Here is a 21728-nt window from a genome sequence, read left to right as displayed (position 1 = left end):
TAATTAGTCAAAAAAATTCATGGAAGTAAATCCTAATTCACCTTTCATCCTCCACTGATCCAACCAATCAAGGAGTCAATAATTGTGAGATTAAATTAAGGAGTGCCAGAGTCATGGGAAAGAATTCCGGCGGCATGGAGAAGGAGATGGAGATACTGATTCCCCCACATAACACACTTGATACTAATTCTAAATTACTTAATGATTAATCACCTAATTAATCACTCCTCGAGCTAGCTAAGCAAGCGTAGGTGGAGCTGTGAGATGTGAGATTCGGGCCAGCACGAATCCCGATGCATCCCCCGCCTATATAAGGAGGGCGCCGTGGACACGGTGGCTTCAAAGCACCGGAGCTCCGACCACCGCCGGACACCGTCTCTCAGTCGAGCTCGAGCATCCTCGATCGTCTGTCTCGCCGCCGCTAGTGGCTGGTTGTGTGTGATCGATAAGATATGGCCATGGTGCTGCCGGAGACAGCGGCGGAGGGGAAGGCGCTGACGGATGCGTGGGACTACAAGGGGAGGCCCGCCGGGAGAGCTGCCACCGGCGGGTGGGGCTGCGCCGCGATGATCCTCGGGGCGGAGCTGTTCGAGCGGATGACGACGCTCGGCATCGCCGTCAACCTGGTGCCGTACATGACCGGCACCATGCATCTCGGCAATGCCGCGGCGGCCAACACGGTGACCAACTTCATCGGCACGTCATTCATGCTCTGCCTCCTCGGTGGGTTCATCGCCGACACCTACCTCGGCCGCTACCTCACCATCGCCGTCTTCGCCGCCGTCCAAGCCACGGTTCGTCTTCGTCTCCATCACCTCCGACGACGACGACGAGCTGGTAGTACTCCTACTCGATGATGCTGACGATCTTGGCGGGGGTTTCCATATGCAGGGGGTGATGATACTGACGATCTCGACGGCGGCGCCGGGGCTGAGGCCGCCGGCGTGCAGCGACCCCAAGGGGGAGAGCGCCGACTGCGTGGTGGCGAACGGGACGCAGCTGGGCGTGCTGTACCTGGGGCTCTACCTGACGGCGCTCGGCACCGGCGGGCTCAAGTCCAGCGTGTCCGGCTTCGGCTCCGACCAGTTCGACGAGTCCGACGACGGCGAGCGCAAGAAGATGATGCGCTTCTTCAACTGGTTCTACTTCTTCGTCAGCATCGGCGCGCTGCTCGCCACCACCGTGCTGGTGTACGTCCAGGACAACGTCGGCCGGCGGTGGGGCTATGGCATCTGCGCCGTCGGCATCCTCGTCGGCCTCGCCGTCTTCCTCTCCGGCACCAGGAAGTACCGGTTCAAGAAGCTGGTCGGGAGCCCCCTCACCCAGGTCGCCGCCGTCACGGCCGCCGCCTGGAGCAAGCGCTCGCTGCCGCTGCCGTCCGACCCCGACATGCTCTACGACGTCGACGACGCCGCCGCCGCCGGCCAGGACATCAAGGGCAAGCAGAGGCTGCCACACAGCAAGGAGTGCCGGTAAGCTTCCCCTCTCGAACACACATTTTATTTTTTTTACTTCCATATAATCCAAATACATATATAATTAGCCTAAACAAATTAAATTTCACCAAATCTGGACGAATTATAGGATAAAGATTCATGCATCGTCCCTCTTGTCAGTAGATCATGTGGGTCACTCATCGACACTGAAATGGTTCTAATTTAGTTTATACAATTAGACTAGCATAAATAGCAGGCCAGGTTGTTGGAAAAAATTAGTGGTAATTAATTAATAAATAATAGTTTATCCGGGGAGCTCATCATTGTTTGTGCACACTGTTTGGCCCGCTGATGTAACATTTGCATCAACACCCCTCTTTAAAAGAACCATTTTCATTTTCATCACAGCTGAAACCACTGCAGCCACTCACACACACTGACACACGTGCATACAGATATGCCGCAGTCTCACGAGCCTGTACTTTCTCTATATCAGAAAAAAAAAATTTGTAGGTTTAAATCTAGACACAGTGTATGTTTAAATTTAATCCTAAAAAATGATTTTTTTCTAAGAATGAGAGTATATTTGGACCATTATTGGATTTTATATTTAAGCGATTAAGCCATATATATTGGATATTTCCAAAAACTAGTTTAATGCTGGAAATGGAAGTATATAGGCCATGTATCCACGTACAGATGCATACACCTGCATAGTAGTAATAGCTAGATAGAATCTTTTAGTAGGTCCAGCATCTTATAGAATCTTTAGCTTTCAAATAATCTCATTCTGATTTAGATTATGAGAATATATAGTTACAATAGAATAAAAAAAACTAACAAAAAATTAGAACCTAAAAACCCTTATTTTTTAGACAACTGTTTCTCGAAATCTTTGGCTCTTTTGGAACAGAGCAGGATCTAGGTCTCCTTTGAAATAGAGAAATTCCATGGAAATTAAACTGGCCTAGCAAAGCATGGCATGGTTTGGCTCGATCCATACATGAATATGGAGCGGCAGAACCAGTGCTTGACGTAGCTAATAATTTCGACGGGGGTGATGGCCCCACTAGGACACGGACGGACGAGATGTACGCATTATTAGTACAGTGACATCGGGAGATTGCACATGTACATCCCATTGCCACTTGTGCACTGTTTGCTACTGTCCACTTTGATATCGATCGATCAATCCATTCATCCAGTCCATTCCAATCAGAATCTTTGAGAAGAACACACTTGGATATACTGGCACTACCCTTTTTGTTTAGAATCTATAAATATGGGATTTGCCCTGAAATAATCAATTCCGGTAACTACGGTTTTTTTTATAATCTTTAGAAATTAGAAGTTGTCATAAACAACAATAGTTTTTTTTAGCTTACGAGAATATGTAGTTGTAGAATTAGAAAAAAAAGATAGAAGATAAAATCTGAAAAAAAAACGAGTTTTTCTGCATTCTGTGAAGCCAAGAAACTAATTTCACACCGACTGACGGCTGTTTCTCAGAATCTAAGTGAGTGTAGTTAAATGGAAGTCCTAGTCCAGATACGCATGGACATAACTAGCTAGGTAGATGCGAAACGTAAGTAGGAGCACAGGAGGTAAGCAAAAGCGAAAGGCTGGCTCTTGAGCGTCTGGAGCGAGCGTCTTTGACCTGATTAACAAAGTGCCACGATTCATACATACGACACAGAATCAAAAGCAGAGTAGCCAAACTAGCCGAGGTGAGCACTGGGCGAGGTAACGCCTCCTCCTCCCCACGTACCCTGACTGGCAGGCATGCATACATGGTAGCAGTAGCTAGCAGAAACATCACACACGTACACGGACGACGCATTGCGTGTGCCAAACTGCCAACCCATTTCATTCAGAGACGAGACAGAAAGATGTGGTAGATAGCTAGCCAGTCTCCCAACAAATGGGGAAACAGTTTTCATGTCATCTAAATAGCCATCAAAAAATATGAAAAAATTTGATAAGATAGATTAATATGAGTTATATCACTTTACAAACATATAAGTTTAAATTCAACTTCTACAAGTTGTAGCAAAAAAACAAACAAAATTGAAATTAGGTATATGCATATTCATAATCGCTTTTGTTATTTTTGTTACAACTTGTAGAAGTTAAATTTAAACTTGCATGTTGGTGGAGTAATATAACTCGTATCAATCTATCTTATCAATTTTTTTCATATTTTTTGATGACTATTTAGATGACATACAAATAACGGATGTATATACACTCGTGTGTTAAAGAACTTCTTCTCAACAAATGCTCTTTTTTTGGGCCTCGTTAAAACTTAGCAGCAGCAGCAGCAGCAATTCGTTCCAAGTTTTGCACGCATCTCTCTGCCTGCCCGGCGCGCCGTGTGATTCCGCTGCCTGGAACTTCTCCTCATGCCGGCTCGGCTCCCATTGGATCTTGCGGTGAGGTGATGGTTTAGCAGCCGAGGGATGGGTACAGGGGCAGATAAAAAATTCTCCAAGGGCTCACGGCTAGAATCGGCTCGAAGTTATAGTCTTAATGAGTCGGCCAAACTTTAGCTTTTAGTTCGTGAGCTTAACGAGACGGCTCGGGAGCTGTTTGTTGCGCTCGTTAGTACTAAAAATTATTATGATTTTTAATATATTTAGAACTTATTAACATATGTTTAATTAGTTATATAATCACATCGAAACTATTATATCTTAATGAGTTATTTATTAGTTAGTGTCTATGGTTATGTTAATATATGATAGAGCAATAAATTTATAAAGTATAGAAACAATTTCGATAAAATAGAGCTTGTTATCAAGCCTAACAGCTAGCTCATGAGACAAGCCAAGCTAGCTTTTTTGTTTGTTAATGTTAACGAGGCAAGCGAGTTGGCTCGTTAATTATAATGAGCCCAAACGAAGTGAGTTAGCTAGTTATCCACCCCAGATGGGTATGGTCGGTCGCCAACAATAATTTGTGCTGACTCTCACTTAACCTAATGAACTAAGTTTATGTTAAAAAGAACTAATGAACTAAGTTTAGTTTCAAAATGTTAAAATAATAAAAATTAAATGATTGTTTTCCAGGAACCTTAAAAGCCTAACATGTCTTAGTTACTCCATATGTGATTAACTTAACTGTCAGTCACTAGCTGGCAGTGAAGTGGTAATCATGCATGCGTACGTTGACTGATTGGTGTATGTATTCGTGTTGACTATAACGCAGGTTCCTGGACCACGCGGCGATCATCGACGGGGCGGCGCCGGCGGCGAGCGGCAAGTGGACGCTGTGCACGAGGACGGACGTGGAGGAGGTGAAGCAGGTGGTGCGGATGCTGCCGATATGGGCGACGACGATCATGTTCTGGACCATCCACGCCCAGATGACCACCTTCGCCGTCGCCCAGGCGTCGATCATGGACCGCCGCGTCGTCGGCTCCTTCCTCATCCCGGCGGGCTCCCTCACCGTCTTCCTCATCGGCTCCATCCTCCTCACCGTGCCCTTCTACGATCGCCTCGTGCTCCCCGTCGCGCGGCGGCTCACCGGCAACCCGCACGGGCTCACCCCCCTCCAGCGCGTCTTCGTCGGCCTCTTCCTCTCCATCGCCGGCATGGCCGCCGCGGCGCTCATCGAGCGCCACCGGCTCGCGTCGTCCTCCCACGGCGCCGTGCTCACGGTGTTCCTCCTGATGCCGCAGTTCGTGCTCGTCGGCGCCGGCGAGGCGTTCACCTACATGGGCCAGCTCGACTTCTTCCTCCGCGAGTGCCCCAAGGGGATGAAGACCATGAGCACGGGCCTGTTCCTCAGCACCTGCGCCATCGGCTTCTTCTTCAGCACGCTGCTCGTCACCATCGTCCACAAGATCACCGGCCACGGCCCCCGCGGCGGCTGGCTCGCCGACAACCTCGACCACGGGAGGCTCGACTACTTCTACTGGCTGCTCGCCGTGCTCAGCGCCATCAACCTCTGCTTCTTCACGCTCGCCGCCAAGGGCTACGTCTACAAGGAGAAGCGCCTCGCCGACGCCGGCATCGAGCTCGCCGACGAGGAGACCATAGCCGTCGGCCACTGACGCATGATGCTAGCTCGCAGTTAGCACGCGCGCGTCGTCGTCTCCTTGTATAACTTTGGTTTTTTCTTTGTATTTTGATTTTTTTTCTTCGTGTATTCGGTGGGATACGGATGTATTTCACCGGATATATATAATCTGGGTATATTACGCAGTTAATTAATGTGTACGTGAGGAGGGTAAAAAAAAAAGAATGTACTGCTGCTGTAGAATGAAGCTGTACACGTAGGGGGAAGGGAAGATTTATACTGGTATATGTACATCGTATACTGATAGTACTGTGCAGCGCAGGAGGAAATTCCTGCGAGGTGAGGGCACCTCTGAATCTGATCAATAAGAAAAAGGTTTTGTTCATATGAAATGTGGAGCTGTTTCTTTTTTCCCTAAGAGTATTTTTACTTGTTTATTTGTAAGTTTAAAAACATAACCAAACAGTTATTAAAAACCTGAAAAATCGCTAAGAGTGGGAGTATATATTAGTCATCTACAATCCTGCAGAAGTCGTGGCCCACCTAGGATTTGTATACGAAAAATCATTTTTATAGATTTTTTTGACAAATGATTTAGTCCACTTGTTTGCCCCTGCACCAGAAAGTGGGAAGCTCTTTTGCTCCCGTCGATCCATTTGTTCGATCGACGACGCCATGGCGATCGATGCAAATGCGTGGATCAGTGGACGCGGTGATCTCTCCACTCCCCCCCACCCTCCCTGTCATGCACGAGGCACACGCGCGGGAAGGAAAAGCTCGATCGTCTCTCATGCATCTCCTCCTCATGCCATCTGGAGTAGCTTGTAGCATCGTCGATCACGAGGAACACGGAGAGGGCAAGAGAGACAGAGAAAAAAAAAAGCAGAGGATAGTGGCGGGACTAGCGAGAACGATGAGCTTGGATGGATGGAGAAAGGAGAGGTTCCTGGTGGAGGTCTCGCCGCTCGAACTGTCTAGAACCCTCCAGATTCAGAGGAGAGCTCCGACCTAGAGCGAAATGGGCCGGTAAAACTGAAAAGAGATGGGCCAGTTCCGTCGGAATGTCCTGGGCCCGGCCCAACTCGTATACTGGGCCGGGCCAAGGTCAAAGAAGTTTAGCACTTGCATTACATGTCCATCGTGTAATATTATAGGGTTAGGGTTAATGTCCATACAAACACAATGTTTTATGGGATAATCAGGAAAGATTTAAAAAAAATTCCGTGAATACCAATATCTATTAGAATCTCAATCCGATGGATTATTTGACGTCCACATTAGATGATTGAATCTATAAATGTATCATTTCTATGCTCCAACGAGGAGGCGCCAAGATTGATATACAGACAAGATTATGTATTTTTTAGCAAGAAAAATATTGTTTTTTAGGTAAAACTATAATGTGTGTTTTTAGCTACTTGAGATTCAATGCTAGAAAACAAACACGATAAAAAAAATCAAATTCAACTGTGAAATTAGGTTTTAACATTCGAATTTGTACTGTCCCAGAACCAAGTTTGGCACAGGGGTCGCAAAAAGAAAGATGAACGTCCATCAATTACAATTAGGAAAGCAAGTATGTAATCATATCTCTGTGGAACAGTACAAAGATTGAAAAAATGGATATCGCCGAGGATTTTTAGCAGCATCGTTAGCAGGCCTCGCAGTTAAGTATGCCGGTATGCACACAATGTCCCAAGTTCTTTTCTATATGACACAGGAGAGCTGTTAGCTCTTGTTTGCATGGTGGAGATGGGAGCAGCCGATCGATCAACTATTTACCTTCCAACAATTAATGGGGATGTCAACGACTACTAAACAGAACTCCCTCTATATACTTGTGCTGGTGCAAAGTGTGGTGACATTGCCAAATATGTCATTGCAGCCAACCCATTTCCTCTGCTCCCTTGCCTCCCAGTAACCTCCGACATAGCGAAATGTTCCATCCTCTGTGTCCCTTTGGAACCATCTTGGCTTCCAACCACTCTCCTGCATCTTCCTTGCCTGTACAGGAAGAGATGAGGACTGCAGTTAGAGCAGGTGATCACTGTATTTTTCCATGCAGGAGATAGGTGTGCTGGCTGCACTTTGTGAATGAGAATTAAGATTCTCCAGTGCAGTGATTCACCTATCAGATGATGGATTTACAACTGCAGTGAATCAGTGATAAAAGACCATAAAATTCAGTGTGGTTTGATGCACCCATACAGTGAAGCAGGTAAGCATTAAAAAAAGCTTTGATTAAAAATATAGGAGAATTTAACAAGAATGCTACCATCCTCTGCCTCGTCTCCAGGCGCAATTTTTCGGAGTTAGCCTTCTCATATTCCCCATTCTCTAGATGCCGCTGATCTGGCCTGAGTCTTGAATCCGTTGGTGGAAGCTTCTCCTTAACAAACGATTAAATAGTATGTTAGGTTCAGCACCATGAAAAATTAACAGTGGCGAAGTATATGCTCTGCGCCTACCTTAAGACCTGGTGTCAGCTCATTTAAAGTGATTGCAAATGATGACAGGTTATATCGAGTGGGATTGGCTGCAGGCTGATTTTTCTCCCACAATAAAGTGGCCCCCGTGCTCTGATTTACATTACGGGGGTTCACTTTAGAAGCATCATCATTAATGATGCAAGACATGCTCTCATCCCACTTTCCCATCAAGGATGCCACCTTTGTCCCATTAGCATCCGTAACAAATCCTTGAACCTTGCATACAACCATACATGTTAGTAACCTATAAATGAAGAGGAAAGAAAAACAGGAGCTTTGATGGAAAATGGTTCCTCATACCTGGCGAGGATTACGATCGAGGAAAGACTGCTCTTTGAAAGTCAGCTTGCACGAATATTGTCTGTTTCCACTTATGTTCATCGTGCCATGGTGATGGCAATAGACTCGACCAATAATAAGGTTATTAATTGTTGTTGTAACCTGACATGAAAACGAAAATAATAGGTGTTTATTGGCAGAAGGATATCCAATACTTATTGCAGATCTCTGAACGTAGTATGTGCATAAACAATGGGGAAAATGGAGACAGGTTACTAGATTGGAGGAAAATAGGCAGGGCCAGTTGTGAATCATCAAAGAGTCAAAAGAAAGAGTTTAGTCTCCAGTGAAAGAATTTGTACCTTACTCCATTGGAAAGTTTCTCCATCATCAAACTCTAGAGTTAGCACACCACTGGGATCAAGTTGAATTGACTGCCCCCAAAATTTGCTCTTCAGATTGCTATCTCCCCAAAATTTCCAACCTTTCCCTTCACAATGGCATGCCATAACCATAGGATGATGACTAACCTGGTGGCAAGAATGAACTAGCAAATTAACTCACTATGGCATATTAAATGTAGAAAAGACTATTGTTGCCTGGAATCAGAACACCGTCTGCACTTCTATGCTTTCAATCAAAACATTTCACAGCTTCATATTGCCTATCTCCCAGTTATCTACAGAAGGATTTAATCTCACCGTAGTGCTTGGCTAAATGGTAATCTAATCTGAATCAGAATGCACTGGATTCCAAACTGACCTTTTCAGAGAAGAAACGGACTCCCTTTTCAGGGTAATCAGCTTCATATGTTTCTCCCAACAATGGATTGAAAGGTTTGCAGGGGCGAGAATCCGTGGAAGCATATCCAGAGACCGCAAACGCAGCAACATAAAGAATTCTCATCAGCCCGTTTCCCTAATGTATATGCAAATTAAGATATGAGTATCAGCTCAATACAGTTGGCTAAATTGAGATTAACTTATAGCTGCACTGTAATTTGGATACACCAATTTCGTGGCTCATTGTTTTACAACTACAAAGTTCATGGTTCAATTGTGATATTTACAAAATCATACAATATCAAGCAGATCATTTCACGGTATAGGTGGAAGCTATAGAAATAGACATACCTTTGAACCATATTCAGCTGCACGATCCAGTAAATCAGAATACTCCAAATCTTCAAAGCACTTTTGAAGAGAAGACAATGGCTCATTAAAGTAAACTGGAAGACAGACTCTTGTAAGATCCTTGCCAACATTATCTTTGATCATTGACCACAGGCTAACACCTTTCTCCTTTTCTAATGGTACAGGCAACTCTGAGCGGCGTTTTATAGATGACAATAATTCATTAGTCTTGTCGGCAGCTAGTAATTCACCAAACTTGTGAGCTCCACGCCCATTATTTGAACATCTCACTTTCAAGTCAGGACTAGCAGCAATGTCACTGAAGCTTTGTCTTGTATCATAGAAATGAAACTCGTCTTCATCTGAGAACTGCCCTACTTCTTGTTTGCCAGCATCATCAGATGATTCTGTGTTGCTGTACTCTGATATAAAATAAAATTTAAAAATCAGAAATAGACATATTCCAGACCTCTCACAGAACAAAAATCACACAAAAAAACTAGCAGAAGAAAGTATCTGCACTAAAAACTAAAAGGTGTGGTCTATTTCAAGATGTTTCCATCCTTTGCTTTTTAGATTAGTCCAAGGGAATAACATAAAATTCATTGATGTACCAGGGACCAGATATAGGCAAGTAAAGTAATATAAATAAGCTTGAAAAAGTGAAATCAACACCATTGCATGTACTTGGAGCAATAACTTTTTCTAATGTCATGTGACTAAGCTAGTCAAAACTGTAAAAAGAAAACATGAGTAATAAAAAAAATTCAAGTACCACTACATTTTCCAGAACTGGAACAGTCATGTTTGAACAACTCTGACTGTGGCTTCTCGATAGTAGATGCATCTCCCGAATTAACTACCTAAAAGAACAAAATATGTCAGCAGACAATTTTTTTTGTTTCCCAAAAAATAAAGAAGGCAATTTCAGACCAGCAGATAACACAAAATCAATTTATTACCTGACTTTCAGATGATAACTGAAAGTCCTGACAACCTAGCTGTTGTTTTAGATGCATGATCTATTCAGTCTAATTACACATAATTTTCTATTTGCAGCATATTAATCCCATCAAATTGGTAAGATATTCAGGATTAAAATAGATCGAATGGGAAATTCATGGGTTGTTTATATAAATCATCAAATGACCTTTGAGAAGGAGTTACCTCAAGTTCCCTTGGAAGACTGCCAATAAAGTTTAAATACTCTTCACACCGTTGCTTCATCTGTGTGTGATACTGCGAAAATTCTGAATGAATAATCTGTTCGCAGTCTTTAATAGCTTCCTCGCCAACACCCTCAGCATGCAAGCGATTCCTAAGCTTTTCAGTGGAAAATGATCCCTCATTCTGGTCACACGGTACAACCCCATTAAGAGAAAGTTCACTCCTCGCAGAAACAAGTGCTTCAATCCAAGCCACACGATCCTTAGCAGAGCCAGTCCTCAGCTGAAGTGTCTTGGTTGGAGTAATAATATAGAACCGTTTATCATCTGACTTACTTTCACTAAATGATGAGATCTACAAACAATTCGAAAGAAACAGAGAATCAGCAACCAGAGTAACAACTTTATACCAAAACACAATCCGTTCGTCAAATGCATATGTACTACTTGTTTGCGCTGGTGAAACAATATCGACATATATATTTTTACAAACCTACAGACTACAGTAACAGTGTACTGCACTAAATATCGTCAGCCTCCGGCACTGTAAAACCGATACCTAAAAGACAAGCGAACATAAAGCCCGCTGACTGAAGCAGCAGCCAAGAGAGCGAGGTGCAACGCTCCCAGGCCATATAAATGACTAGGGAGAGTGGTCCGTACCACCTTACATTCCCAACAACTCACGGACATGCAATGCAATATACAAGTGGAGGCGCCAAGCCATCAATCCGTCTGAACAAAGTCCAGCTGGTTGTTCCCGTGCGTGATCCTCTTGCCAGCCAGCCTCTCCTGCCCTGATGAGCACACGGTGACAGGCTTGCCTCTGTAGCTGGCTAAAAGTCGATGCAAAGACTGCTCTTTTACAGTGAGCTCACTCGTGTTTAGAGAAAAGGGCAGCTCCAGCTCCGATCCAAGCAAGGCATCTCTTTATCCGACAAGCGTTAGGCAGCAGCCATTGCAACGATGCTACTACTTCGAGCGATCTTGGCCGTAGATCGTGACGACGTACGGCTCGCGACGAGGCCACGCGTTGGGCTTTTACAGATGGAGCCAAAAGCTTGTGAGCTGATGATAGCTGCAGCATCTGTTGGACTGTTCCGATCTGGGCGACTGCGATGCGCCCCGCGGAAGCCGAGCAGCAGCGGTAGGCACACCAAACTCGTGCGAATTGATTCGGGGAAGCAAATGTGCAGCTGCTACTAAATTGGTACCGGTAGTGGTAGAGATCGGTCGATGAAATGCTTGCGTGCAGTTGAACCAACCGATTTCGTCGCGGTTTCGAGTTATTGAGTGTGCGAATCGAAGCACGAGAGGTTGGGATCGAAATGCGAAAGGAATGGAGGGGGAAAGAGCGCGAGTCACCCACCTTGAGAGGGACGAATCCGATGGGCTGGTCCCCGACGCCGCCGCGGCGGGGCACCCCGATGAGCCTGACGCCGCCGCCGGCGCCAGCCTCGGGCGGCGGCGGCGGCGGCTCGGCGGCCACGCGGCGGCGGATCTTCGAGTACGCCAGCACCCCGCCCCGGATCGCGAACCACCGCGGCCGCCACCCCTTGCCGATGTTGGTCCACTTGTACAGCACCCCGGCCACCGCCGCCTCCTCCTCCGAGGCCGCCGCAGGCGGCGGGGAGCAGCCTCCCCCGTCCGCCTCCCCCCCGGGGACGCAGTCGGCGGCGAGGCAGCAGAGCGGGTGCATCTCCCTCGGCCGCATCTCGGGGGGCAAAGCTACGCGCTAGGCAGTAGACCGGGGTAGGACTAGGAGCGCTCGGTGGTGGTGGTGGTGGTCGTCCTCCTCACGGCGAGGCCACCCCCACCATTTGGATTTGTTTATTCGCGGGAGGGTCGCCGTCGTCTTCCTCCGCCTCCGCCTCCCCACGCGGCGGGCGCGGAATCGAGTCGAGTTGCCTCGCCTTGCCTTTTTCTACTATGGATGGAGGCCTGTGCTTAGCGTATTCCTAACCCAACGAATGATGTCTATAACATTGTTAATAAAAAATAATATGCCAAGTAAATAAATGAGAAAAGAAAATAAAACCATGTATATGATTTCTACACAACATTCAAGATATCATGAGAGGTAAGTAGCATTAAATTGAAGTGTGAAACAGTGGTGTTTGTATTAGAAGAGTAGTATTAGTATTAGTTTTTTATGGAAAGTTTATATAAATTATATCTAGTGTTATGGGTTGGGATTACCCTTTCGTTCCTTTCACCTGGGTCCCACATGACAGCGGCGGGTAGAGCAGGTGGTCCCAGGTGTCCGTCACTGGCTGGCTGACCGCGTCGGGTAGGCGCGCGGAGCTCCGTACGCGAGCTGGCCAGTGGGGCCCACCTGCCAGCCACACACTACCCTCCTATGCTACTACCCTCTCCGGCCGTTGACTTCTCAAACCGCGGCAGTTGTGTTTGTTTGATTTTTTTTCCTCGTAATATTTGATTATTTATCTTATTTAGAAAAATTATAAAAATATTATTTATTTTTCTTGTGAATTACTTTATTATAAAAAAGAACTTTCAGCACAACTTGTCTATTTTTATATTTGTACTAAATTTTTAAATAAAACAAATGGTTAGTCAATAGTTAAACATTTTATATTATAAAACGGACGTAGTAGCTTAGGGCATCTTTAGTATATATTTCCTTTGTAAGTTTTAATAATAGACATATCATAAGGTGCTAGTTTAGTTAAGTGTGCTCCAATGCTTAGACTCATATTGCTAGATTAAGGTAGGACCCATTAAGATAAAAAGTTGTCATCCTTCTCACTTTTCCCCCACCATGCAATATTTTTTAATCTAAGAACTAGTTGCTTAGATAAGCAATGTATGCTTAGAAAATTTAGCTTAGCACACTCTCTTCAATGTATAGCATCCATTTTATATATTTCTCTCTCTTCTATGCACCTTCTAGAACACACATTAAAGATGCTCTTATAAGCGAGAGAGAGGATGTCAATTTTACCATGGATTCGGGTATCCATGGTTATATGACCTGATGAATATAGACATAGGTTTGATTTCTTTGTGAGCACGTCTATCCGTGACTTAAAAAATATAGATTTAGTATACTTTCGTGTTATCCAAATTCCTATAAATGCTAACACATCAAAATATATATAAATGATCAATAGATAAACCTAAACAAAGTTATAAAGTCTTATAATATGAAACGCAGTGAGTAGTTAGTATACGAGTTTTAATTTTTATCTACAGGTAACCTATGTCCTACCTGATTTTTATGTAGGTGCTGATTTTGGCATATTTCTCATACCTATTTTACATTGGCCTATTAAAATAATAAACATTGATGAAATTATGTTAGTTTGGTGATAATGTGTGTTCTACTTCTAAACTATTACCCATAACCTTACAACTTATTGATTATGTTGCTCTTTATTTAATTATCTATTGATATGTTAATCAAGTGAAACATATTGGGTACCCAGCAGTTCGTTGGGCACAGTACAGATATGGAGTTCTAATCCCGTGTAAACAATTTACTGTCTTCATTTTATAATGTAAGATGTTTGACTTTTTTGGTGGCAATGTTTGACCACTCGTCTTATTTAAAACTTTAGTACAAATATAAAAAATAACAAGTCATGCTTAAAGTTCTTTTTGATAATAAAGTAAGTCACAAGTAAAATAAATAATATTTTTATAACTTTTGAATAAGACAAATAGTCATTAAAGTAAAAAAAACATAGGATAACTCGAAAAATGTGCTAACGAGGTGCTATACCTAAGCCCAGAATAGCGCTGCCTTAAATGGGCCTTGCACACACTAGTGTTCATCCACTGGGAGATCAACTGGACATGAAGCTAACAAAAATGTGGGCCGGCAATCAAGTTGGGCCGGAATCCCATGCGCAACGATGGCATCGCATCACCAGGTTCCCCATGAGCTGCGTTGTCACTGTCTGGTGCATTGAATGGCATATTTTCGTTGGATTTGGCATGGGATTCCCCTTGCTGATAACTTGGACAGCAACAGCAAAACGCCGTCGCTAATTCTGCGCCTTCCAATGTGCGATCCAGTGCATTACGACGGGTGCTACTAGGATAGCCGGCAACCAGTAGTGGACACCAGCAGCACACTAGCATCATCGATCTCTCTCTATCTATCTCCCCTAATCACCTGAATTTTCAAGCAGCTTAAGCTTAATCCACCCTGTTACAGTTTGTCAGTTACCATCTCTGAATCATTTTTATTGTTCATGCGAATAGCTTCGTCGAATGTGAGGTTGTTAACATCTTTCTGGGTTGGGGTACTGCGGCACTGACCACCGCATGTTAGCTGACTGACGGGGTTTTGTTTTTTTACAGCGTGCAGGGGAAAGGAGAGCTGCTTTTGGTTGCTGCTGGCAGATCAGTGGCAGCAACGGTGGCTGCTCTGCTCTGAATCTCTGATGATCTGCTCGACTGAAAAAAAGATGAGAGCTCCGGATGAACTTGTTGATCCTGGTGTCAAGACGCACGCGTGCTCTGCTGAATTTTTGGATCAGTACATTGGGTAACCTTGAGAGGTGAATTGCGTATTTGCAATTCACATGACAAAGTTACAATGCTGCACAGAAGATGGTGAAAAACTAATTGAATCAGAAAAATATGATCTTCTAATTTCATTAACAGAAAACGCTAGTGTAGTGGTTATCAGAAATAATTGTCTCTGACGATCTGATCAAAGCCAAACTCAGGCACAACTGTTAGCAACCAAAAACGTGCAAGCAAAAATTCGGCTTTAGGCAGCCCAATGCATCCAGGTTAGTGCTGCTGGGCCAACAAGAACACCGAGAGAAAAAGCACGGCCCGAATTCCGAGGCGACACCGGCGTGCTGGCCGGAGGAGCTCGCCTGTCTCCCCCAAATGCAGGCCGCCGGCGGCCCACCGGCCGGCCGTCGTCGTCCTCGGAATCACCAGTGCACCATACCGTTTCCATCCATACTGTTGCTACCTCGTGTAGCAGTAGTTCATCTCTTCTTCTACTCCAATTGGCAATGGCTGGGGCCAGGAGACAGCGGCACGAAATCTAAAGCACATTTGTGTTTATCATCACATGTACTCCTACAATATGTGTATAGTACTGGTACTCATCAATCAGTGCTCGTAGTTGGTTCCAAATTCTGATGCTTTTCTCTACTGAAGACTGTGACGAAAGAGTAGCTGCTGCCTTTCCTTGCATCTTTTCATCTTTCCTTCCCAGGCTCTGCTTTTGCTGCCATCTCACAATCTCTTTCTTTCTTTCTTTCATTCTCTATCTCTCTCTCTGTCATATTTTATTGTTTGTGTATCTTTTGAATATTCCCATCCCATCTGCTGCCCTCTAGCATTTGCTCCCTCTCTCTGTCAAAAAAATGCAAAAGTTGGTGCCTTTCTTGTTTGGCCTTTTGCAACCTGACCTGCTGCCGAAATGCTACTAGTGTGTAGTACTGCAGTACTACCGCTAGTGGAGGGAGCCCATATCTACCATGAAAGGAAGCGTTCAGCATTCACTTCCCGTTTACCGATAGACGATGGATGCGTCTTGTCTTACCTGACATTGATGCTTTAGTTTCTCCTCCCAGTTTTTCAAGCAATTCCCTGTCTAAGCAACGGCCATTATATCCACTTCAATTACTACTTTTCATAACTGTTTAGTGTTTACTTCTGCAAGTCTATGTACCTGAATGAGTGTGATAATCTGGGAGCAGTAATAAACCTCGTTAGACTACAGTACTCACAGGAGCAGAAGTGCAGGACCGTCCATACAATCCAACTACCCCAAGATACTCCATAATTCGAGAGTATTGTATACAGAAGATGATCAGGCAGTAGAATAGATATGCTGGTACAGCAGCTATAGCTAGCATAGTACACTTCTCTTGGGCACCAAGCACAAGCAAAGGCAACTGGAAGAATGCTGTACAAGTGTAGCACATTGGCTGGCTGGAATCAGTCTGTATATACTGGTTTGTTTGGTGAAACCACAACATCTTGATGTTAACACTTTGACACATTCTTCTCTTTCTGAGGAATACTTGCCCTGCTAGGAAACCCCGGATTAGGTCGTTGGCAAATGCAGTGATCATCTATCTGACTTGCACATCATCAGCCAATCAGTCTACAACTACAAGAGGCAGAGATTAAGAGAGATGCCATCCTTAATCTGCAAGGGGACAGATTCGTTTAACTTGTGATGTTCAGAGGCCGACATGTTTTAATCAATGTTTTTTTTCTTTTTGGGTGTCAAAGATAAGTCTGAATCCTGAAGGGATCGTAAAGAAGTCGATGTTAGGTGTGCCATAAGTTGGAAGGCCACTTTCAGAGCTTATCACTGCATTAATACATGGCTAAATGGCAGATACCAACCAGTTGCAAACTTGCAATAGCAACCATTATCTGAAAAAAAAGAGAGATAGGAGTAATAAAATTCAGTAGCAACCATTTGCACATTCCTCCGGTTCTTGATGCTGCAATGATTCGGTTAAGATCTTTGCGGCGATTCGTTGGAGGAGGATTCGATCGATTTGATCGAGTCGAGAAGTGAGTGAGATCATGCATGCATGCAGCAATGCCTTCGATAGCTTTCTCGGTACTGGCAGTAGCAGCAGAGCCATGGAAATGATGGCTAGCTCCATCTCCAAATGCGTCTCACCAGTTGCATCTTATCAGGGTCAGCTTAAACTAATAAACTAATTAAACGCGTTGGTTAACTGCACACAACATCTCTTCACCTTTTTTTATGCCTGAATATGCAGCAGAGATGATCATCTTAGTATGAATGCATATGCATGTATTTAATACGGGGTTTATACAGGAAGTTGCGTACATTACATATATAGGTGATGAAATTAGGTTGTCGTCGGTTCAGGGATTTCAGGCTCTTAGTTAAAGTCAGAAATCACTAAGATAATGTGGATCAGTAATTCAGTGTCATGTTACACATGCAGATTAATACTAATTGCGATCGCCATTTGTCAACTGCTTAAGTCTTTGTCACAAAAAAAATTCAGAAAAAAAATGTATGTACACGATTTGATCAGTTGGGCAAGTGGTTGTTGACGAATGAGATGTCTCAGCTGCATGCCGGGCGATAGGAAGATCAATTCGATTCAGAGAGATCGGATCTTTGTGTTCGTAATCTCAGAAAATCCGACCCCGATTAATTAACTAATCAATTTAATTATGCGTGTTGGAACCCATCATTTTGTAACGTGAATAACGCGAATATTCGGGGGAAAAAACAAAAAGAATAGTTCGAATTTGGGGTGTTTTTAACTCGCAGGTCAGCGACGACACATGCTTAACCGTCAAATCATATTTGCCGCGTTGCTGACATTTTAATAGCGACATAAGAAGAAATGATTACGCGGCAGTTAATTAAAGAAACCCCCGAGAAAAATTGCAGGCGTACATGAATTGAAATTTTAACTACTTTCATTTAAACAATCTGTTCGAAGTTGAATTCTGACGCGCTGTAAATGCGAATTATGATGAGCATTTAGGTAATATGTTCGCATTGAATTCAAAGTTTTCCACTGAAAAAATGAGGAAAAGTTGACGTCTTTCTCTCAAACAAATACAAAATTAAACTTTTTTTTTAGAAAATGGATAAAATCCGGCCTCTTCATCTAAATTAGATGTGTTGATGTACTCAACTAACAAATACAAAATAAATAGCTGTGAAACAAATAACAAAAAGTGGACACCAGCCTATAGGAAGAAAAAGAGAGACAGAGATAACAAAAAGAGATGCATCTTTTGGAATTCTGACGAGAAATCAGAAGCACCACGAACATAGAGATCAAACGCGTGCCTGCAACCAAGGGAAGAACTGGACTCCACATCCACAGAGAAAAAATAAAAAGAGAGAACACCGACCACACACAGCTTCATCACAAAAGGGAGCTCTGAAAAACACAAAAGAAAAAAAAAGCGCTATTCAAAAGAAGAAAACAAAAAGGAAAAGAAAGCTAGTAGAAAGAGAGTGTACCTATGCCCCGTTTGAGATACATGAGAAGGAATTATTGAAGAATTATCTGATATTTTGATATGTATTTGAGATTCTAAACGGATGATTTTACTATCTAAAAATTTATTTTTTTATTTAAAAACATCAGTTGAGAAATTTTTATACGTAATTTTTATCCCAAAACCACTGTTCAGTAGTTCAGGGACTGTGCCTGCAAAATTTACTGTAGAGAACGAGAGGGGCCTCCGGGGAAATCCTTGGACTAGGCATCCAAATCCAAATGATTATTGCCACACAAATCCACTCAAAAAATGGGCCCTGTCTCCCCCGTTCCCCCAAATCATGAGCCCAAATGAAAACAAATTTCGAAAAGATTATCCCAAATCAAATCACTCACACTTCACAGCTCAAAAGAGTACCCCAACCCCAAATCTGCAGTACAACTCCCGGTACACTGGTTCATTGCAAAATGCCAGTTATCCTACGCACACCGCAGCCACTGACACTGGGACCCACGATGCAGCTGCGAAGATGGGGCCCACATGGCAGTGAGAGTGAGGTGCTGAGGCTGGGTGAGAAATGATGCAAGCAGTGTAATGCCAGTGGCACAGTGTACAGCTCAGGGTAGGAGCAAATAAATCCACCCCATAATAACGCCCAGAGCCAAGCCAGAGCGCGCGGCCACCACCACCACCAATCCGCCGAGCTCAACCGCCGCCGCCGTCGTCGCCGGCTGTCGCAACGAGAGCGCGCGGCGTCTGTTCCTGGTCGTGCTGCGTCCGCCATGCCAATGGCGACGGCGTGGGTGCGCTCTCTGAGCTGCAGGTCGTACGGCGTGGCCGACGCGGTCGTGGCGCCGTCGCCGAGCAAGAAGGCGCAGTCGCCGCCGACGCCGATGCTGCCGGCGGTGTCGTGCGCGGCTGCGGAGGACGTGAGGGACTCCGTGGCGTTCCTGCGGCACGGGGCGGCCAAGAAGGCGAGGAGGGAGAGGAGGAGGGCGCCCGAGGAGCGGCCGCGCCGGGAGGTGGGGCCGAGGCCGAAGAAGAAGCCGAAGCAGGTGACCGCGGGGGCGTTCATGCCGTCGCCCGCGGCCGCCGCGGCGGCGCCTGTCAGCTCGGCGTTCCTGACGATGGCGGAGCTTCCCGTGGGGCACTCGTCGCGGCGGGTGGTGGAGCTCATCTTCTCGTCCGGGTGGGGGGTGTCGTCGGCGGCGCCGGAGCCGGCGGTGGAGGCGATGTTCCGTGTGCACAGCGCGGCGCGGGCGGTGGCGCGGTTCGAGGAGGCCAGGGCGGCCGCGCGCGCGCACGGCGCGGCGGCGCGGTGCGGCGCCGACGGCAACGAGATGATGCGGTTCCAGTGCCGCGCCGCCGCGGGGCCCGGCGGGGTGTTCGGCGCCGGCGTCGCCACCTGCCGCCTCGGCGCCACCGACACCGCGGTGCGCACCTTCGCCGGGAGCGGCGCGGCGCACTCCAGCGCCGGCGCCGGCCCCGGCCGCAGGGCGATGCTGGTGTGCCGCGTCATCGCCGGGCGCGTCCGGCCGGCGCACGACCATTCCCGCCACCACGCCTCGGATTACGACTCCGTCGACATGGGCAACGGCGAGCTCGTCGTCCTCGACAGCCGCGCCGTCCTTCCATGCTTCCTCATCATCTACAAGGTCTAGCCAGCCAACCACCCATGGCCATTCCCATCAATTAACCACCGTTCATTACCACCAACCCATCAGTATTTAACCACTCGTTAATCTACTAGTTTAGCTTCTTCTCTCAATCTCATTCTCCTCTTCTCCTTCCATTTTCTTGGCTAGAGAGAGATGCCATGCCATTACCACGATGATGATGCAAGTACGTAGTAGCAACAGAGATGGAGAGCTGTGTGTAAAACAGTAAAAGATTGCTCCTTTTTTTTGTTCTGAATGTTGAAATGGTATATAGAAACGTTTTTTTGCAATGCCGCATTGCCTGTCGATTCAAATCTCTCTCCTTTTCTTTCTTTTCTCTTGTCCTGCATGCATGTCTGGATGAATCTTGTACCATCTCCTTCTTTGCTTCTGCTCTGCAATTTCATCTTTGTGTGTCAGTGCAGCAAAATATATGTGTTTCTTTTCTCTTTTCTTTTCCTTCTTTTCTTTCTCATAGGCTCATCAGACGACAGACAGAGCAGAGAGGTTTGTCGCCGTAGGTTTGAAGGGTTCTTGTCACATCCTGTATGTTTTCTTCTCCTTTTCACCATGCATTGCCATTGCCAATGCCATGGGAGGGCTTGCTTGTTTGCTTCTGCATGCAAGAGCAGGGAGAAGAAGAGATTTGGCAGGTAGGGCATAAAAGGAAGTTGGCAACATCTTCAGAAGCCAGCAAGCAGCAAAAGCTTCAAGTCTCGTGGTCTCTGTGTTTTTTTTTTCCTTGAGAGAGAGAGATGGAGAGAAAATGTACTTGTTGGATGCTAGCTTCTTGGAGCCTTGCTATTGTAATTGTTGTCTTCCTCTTCCTCCTCCTGCTCCTGATTGGCTTTGCTTGCTACCTCATCCTCATGCAGTGTGCTGTACATGATGCTGACTTTCAATATACACTGTGCATAATATTTGTAACTAGTTTGTCAACCCATGCAAACGCTCAATACTGTTATATTTGTTTAAAAAGACTTATTAGTGTTAATTTCAACTGGGACAATGTGCCTACGAACGATACATGCTATACTGTGGGTGATTGCTTAGCTTTTAGGTAAACAGCGTATTTGTAAACGAAACATAATTTGTGCATAAAATTTTTAAATACATGTTCTTAGCGATCTAAAAGCCAAGGCTGTAAAATAAACTATAATAAAAATCTTAAAATCAACTCTAAATTTAAGGTTGAGAATTTAAATTTTGACTTATAAGCAAGCAAATGTGAAAAGATGGTTTGTATGATTAACGAAAAACCGACTGATTCAGTTTAAAGATTAAATAATAATTTACTTTTTTACCAACACACTCCTTAGAAAAGTTCATAAATAACGATATATATATTCTTAATATATTTGCGTTGTGGGTGCATATAATAGTGTTCTTTTTTTTTTTCTCCTAGGAACCTTTGATGGTACCATAAGGTGAAAAAAAAAATCTAAATTGTTTTACTTCTTTCTGATGCTTCAAGATTGGCAAGAATACAGATGGCGCGTATCGAGGATAGTTCCTCACATGGTGAGGATTGGGGCTCTGCACCAGAGAATTTTTTCCACCATAAGGATACATCCTAACTAATCACAGTCAA

At 44.9% G+C, this 21728-nt stretch overlaps 3 protein-coding genes across 4 annotated transcripts; 2 read left to right on the top strand and 1 right to left on the bottom strand.

Moving 5' to 3' along the window:
* The first annotated feature begins 371 nt into the window (after positions 1–371).
* Positions 372–5848, top strand: LOC102705010 (protein NRT1/ PTR FAMILY 6.3-like). Its single transcript, XM_006661978.3, has 3 exons — positions 372–794; positions 892–1472; positions 4644–5848. The coding sequence occupies exons 1-3, from the start codon at positions 453–455 to the stop codon at positions 5488–5490; spliced, it is 1770 nt and encodes a 589-aa protein (XP_006662041.1). The 5' UTR covers positions 372–452; the 3' UTR covers positions 5491–5848.
* A 1147-nt stretch (positions 5849–6995) lies between these two features.
* LOC102715796 (oxysterol-binding protein-related protein 1B-like) lies at positions 6996–12438 on the bottom strand. 2 transcript variants are annotated; one of them, XM_040528316.1, is made up of 10 exons: positions 11893–12438; positions 10525–10878; positions 10133–10220; positions 9358–9779; positions 8987–9142; positions 8587–8754; positions 8246–8386; positions 7925–8161; positions 7732–7842; positions 6996–7460 (listed from the first exon to the last, which is right to left on the bottom strand). In XM_040528316.1, the coding sequence occupies exons 1-10, from the start codon at positions 12235–12237 to the stop codon at positions 7287–7289; spliced, it is 2196 nt and encodes a 731-aa protein (XP_040384250.1). In that variant the 5' UTR covers positions 12238–12438; the 3' UTR covers positions 6996–7286. The 2 variants fall into 2 exon arrangements, with proteins under 2 accessions (XP_040384250.1, XP_040384249.1); XM_040528315.1 differs by having other exon boundaries at positions 7732–7845; positions 11893–12437.
* A 6829-nt stretch (positions 12439–19267) lies between these two features.
* LOC121055516 lies at positions 19268–20140 on the top strand. Its single transcript, XM_040528039.1, has one exon. The coding sequence runs from the start codon at positions 19268–19270 to the stop codon at positions 20138–20140; it is 873 nt and encodes a 290-aa protein (XP_040383973.1).
* The last annotated feature ends 1588 nt before the right edge of the window (positions 20141–21728 follow it).

This window comes from Oryza brachyantha, chromosome 10 (genome assembly GCF_000231095.2).
Source record: "Oryza brachyantha chromosome 10, ObraRS2, whole genome shotgun sequence".
Lineage (NCBI taxonomy): Eukaryota > Viridiplantae > Streptophyta > Magnoliopsida > Poales > Poaceae > Oryza > Oryza brachyantha.
Note: the sequence above shows the minus strand (reverse complement) of the source record. Positions and strands in the feature narration are given on the sequence as shown.

Coding starts and splice junctions, on each gene's coding strand:
- LOC102705010 (XM_006661978.3), top strand. CDS start 453: ATGGCCATGGTGCTGCCGGAGACAGCGGCGGAGGGGAAGGCGCTGACG. Junction 795..891: donor TCGCCGCCGTCCAAGCCACG/GTTCGTCTTCGT, acceptor TTCCATATGCAG/GGGGTGATGATACTGACGAT. Junction 1,473..4,643: donor CCACACAGCAAGGAGTGCCG/GTAAGCTTCCCC, acceptor ACTATAACGCAG/GTTCCTGGACCACGCGGCGA.
- LOC102715796 (XM_040528315.1), bottom strand. CDS start 12,237: ATGCGGCCGAGGGAGATGCACCCGCTCTGCTGCCTCGCCGCCGACTGC. Junction 8,387..8,586: donor AAACTTTCCAATGGAGTAAG/GTACAAATTCTT, acceptor TTTTCATGTCAG/GTTACAACAACAATTAATAA. Junction 7,846..7,924: donor AGCTGACACCAGGTCTTAAG/GTAGGCGCAGAG, acceptor TCGTTTGTTAAG/GAGAAGCTTCCACCAACGGA.
- LOC121055516 (XM_040528039.1), top strand. CDS start 19,268: ATGGCGACGGCGTGGGTGCGCTCTCTGAGCTGCAGGTCGTACGGCGTG.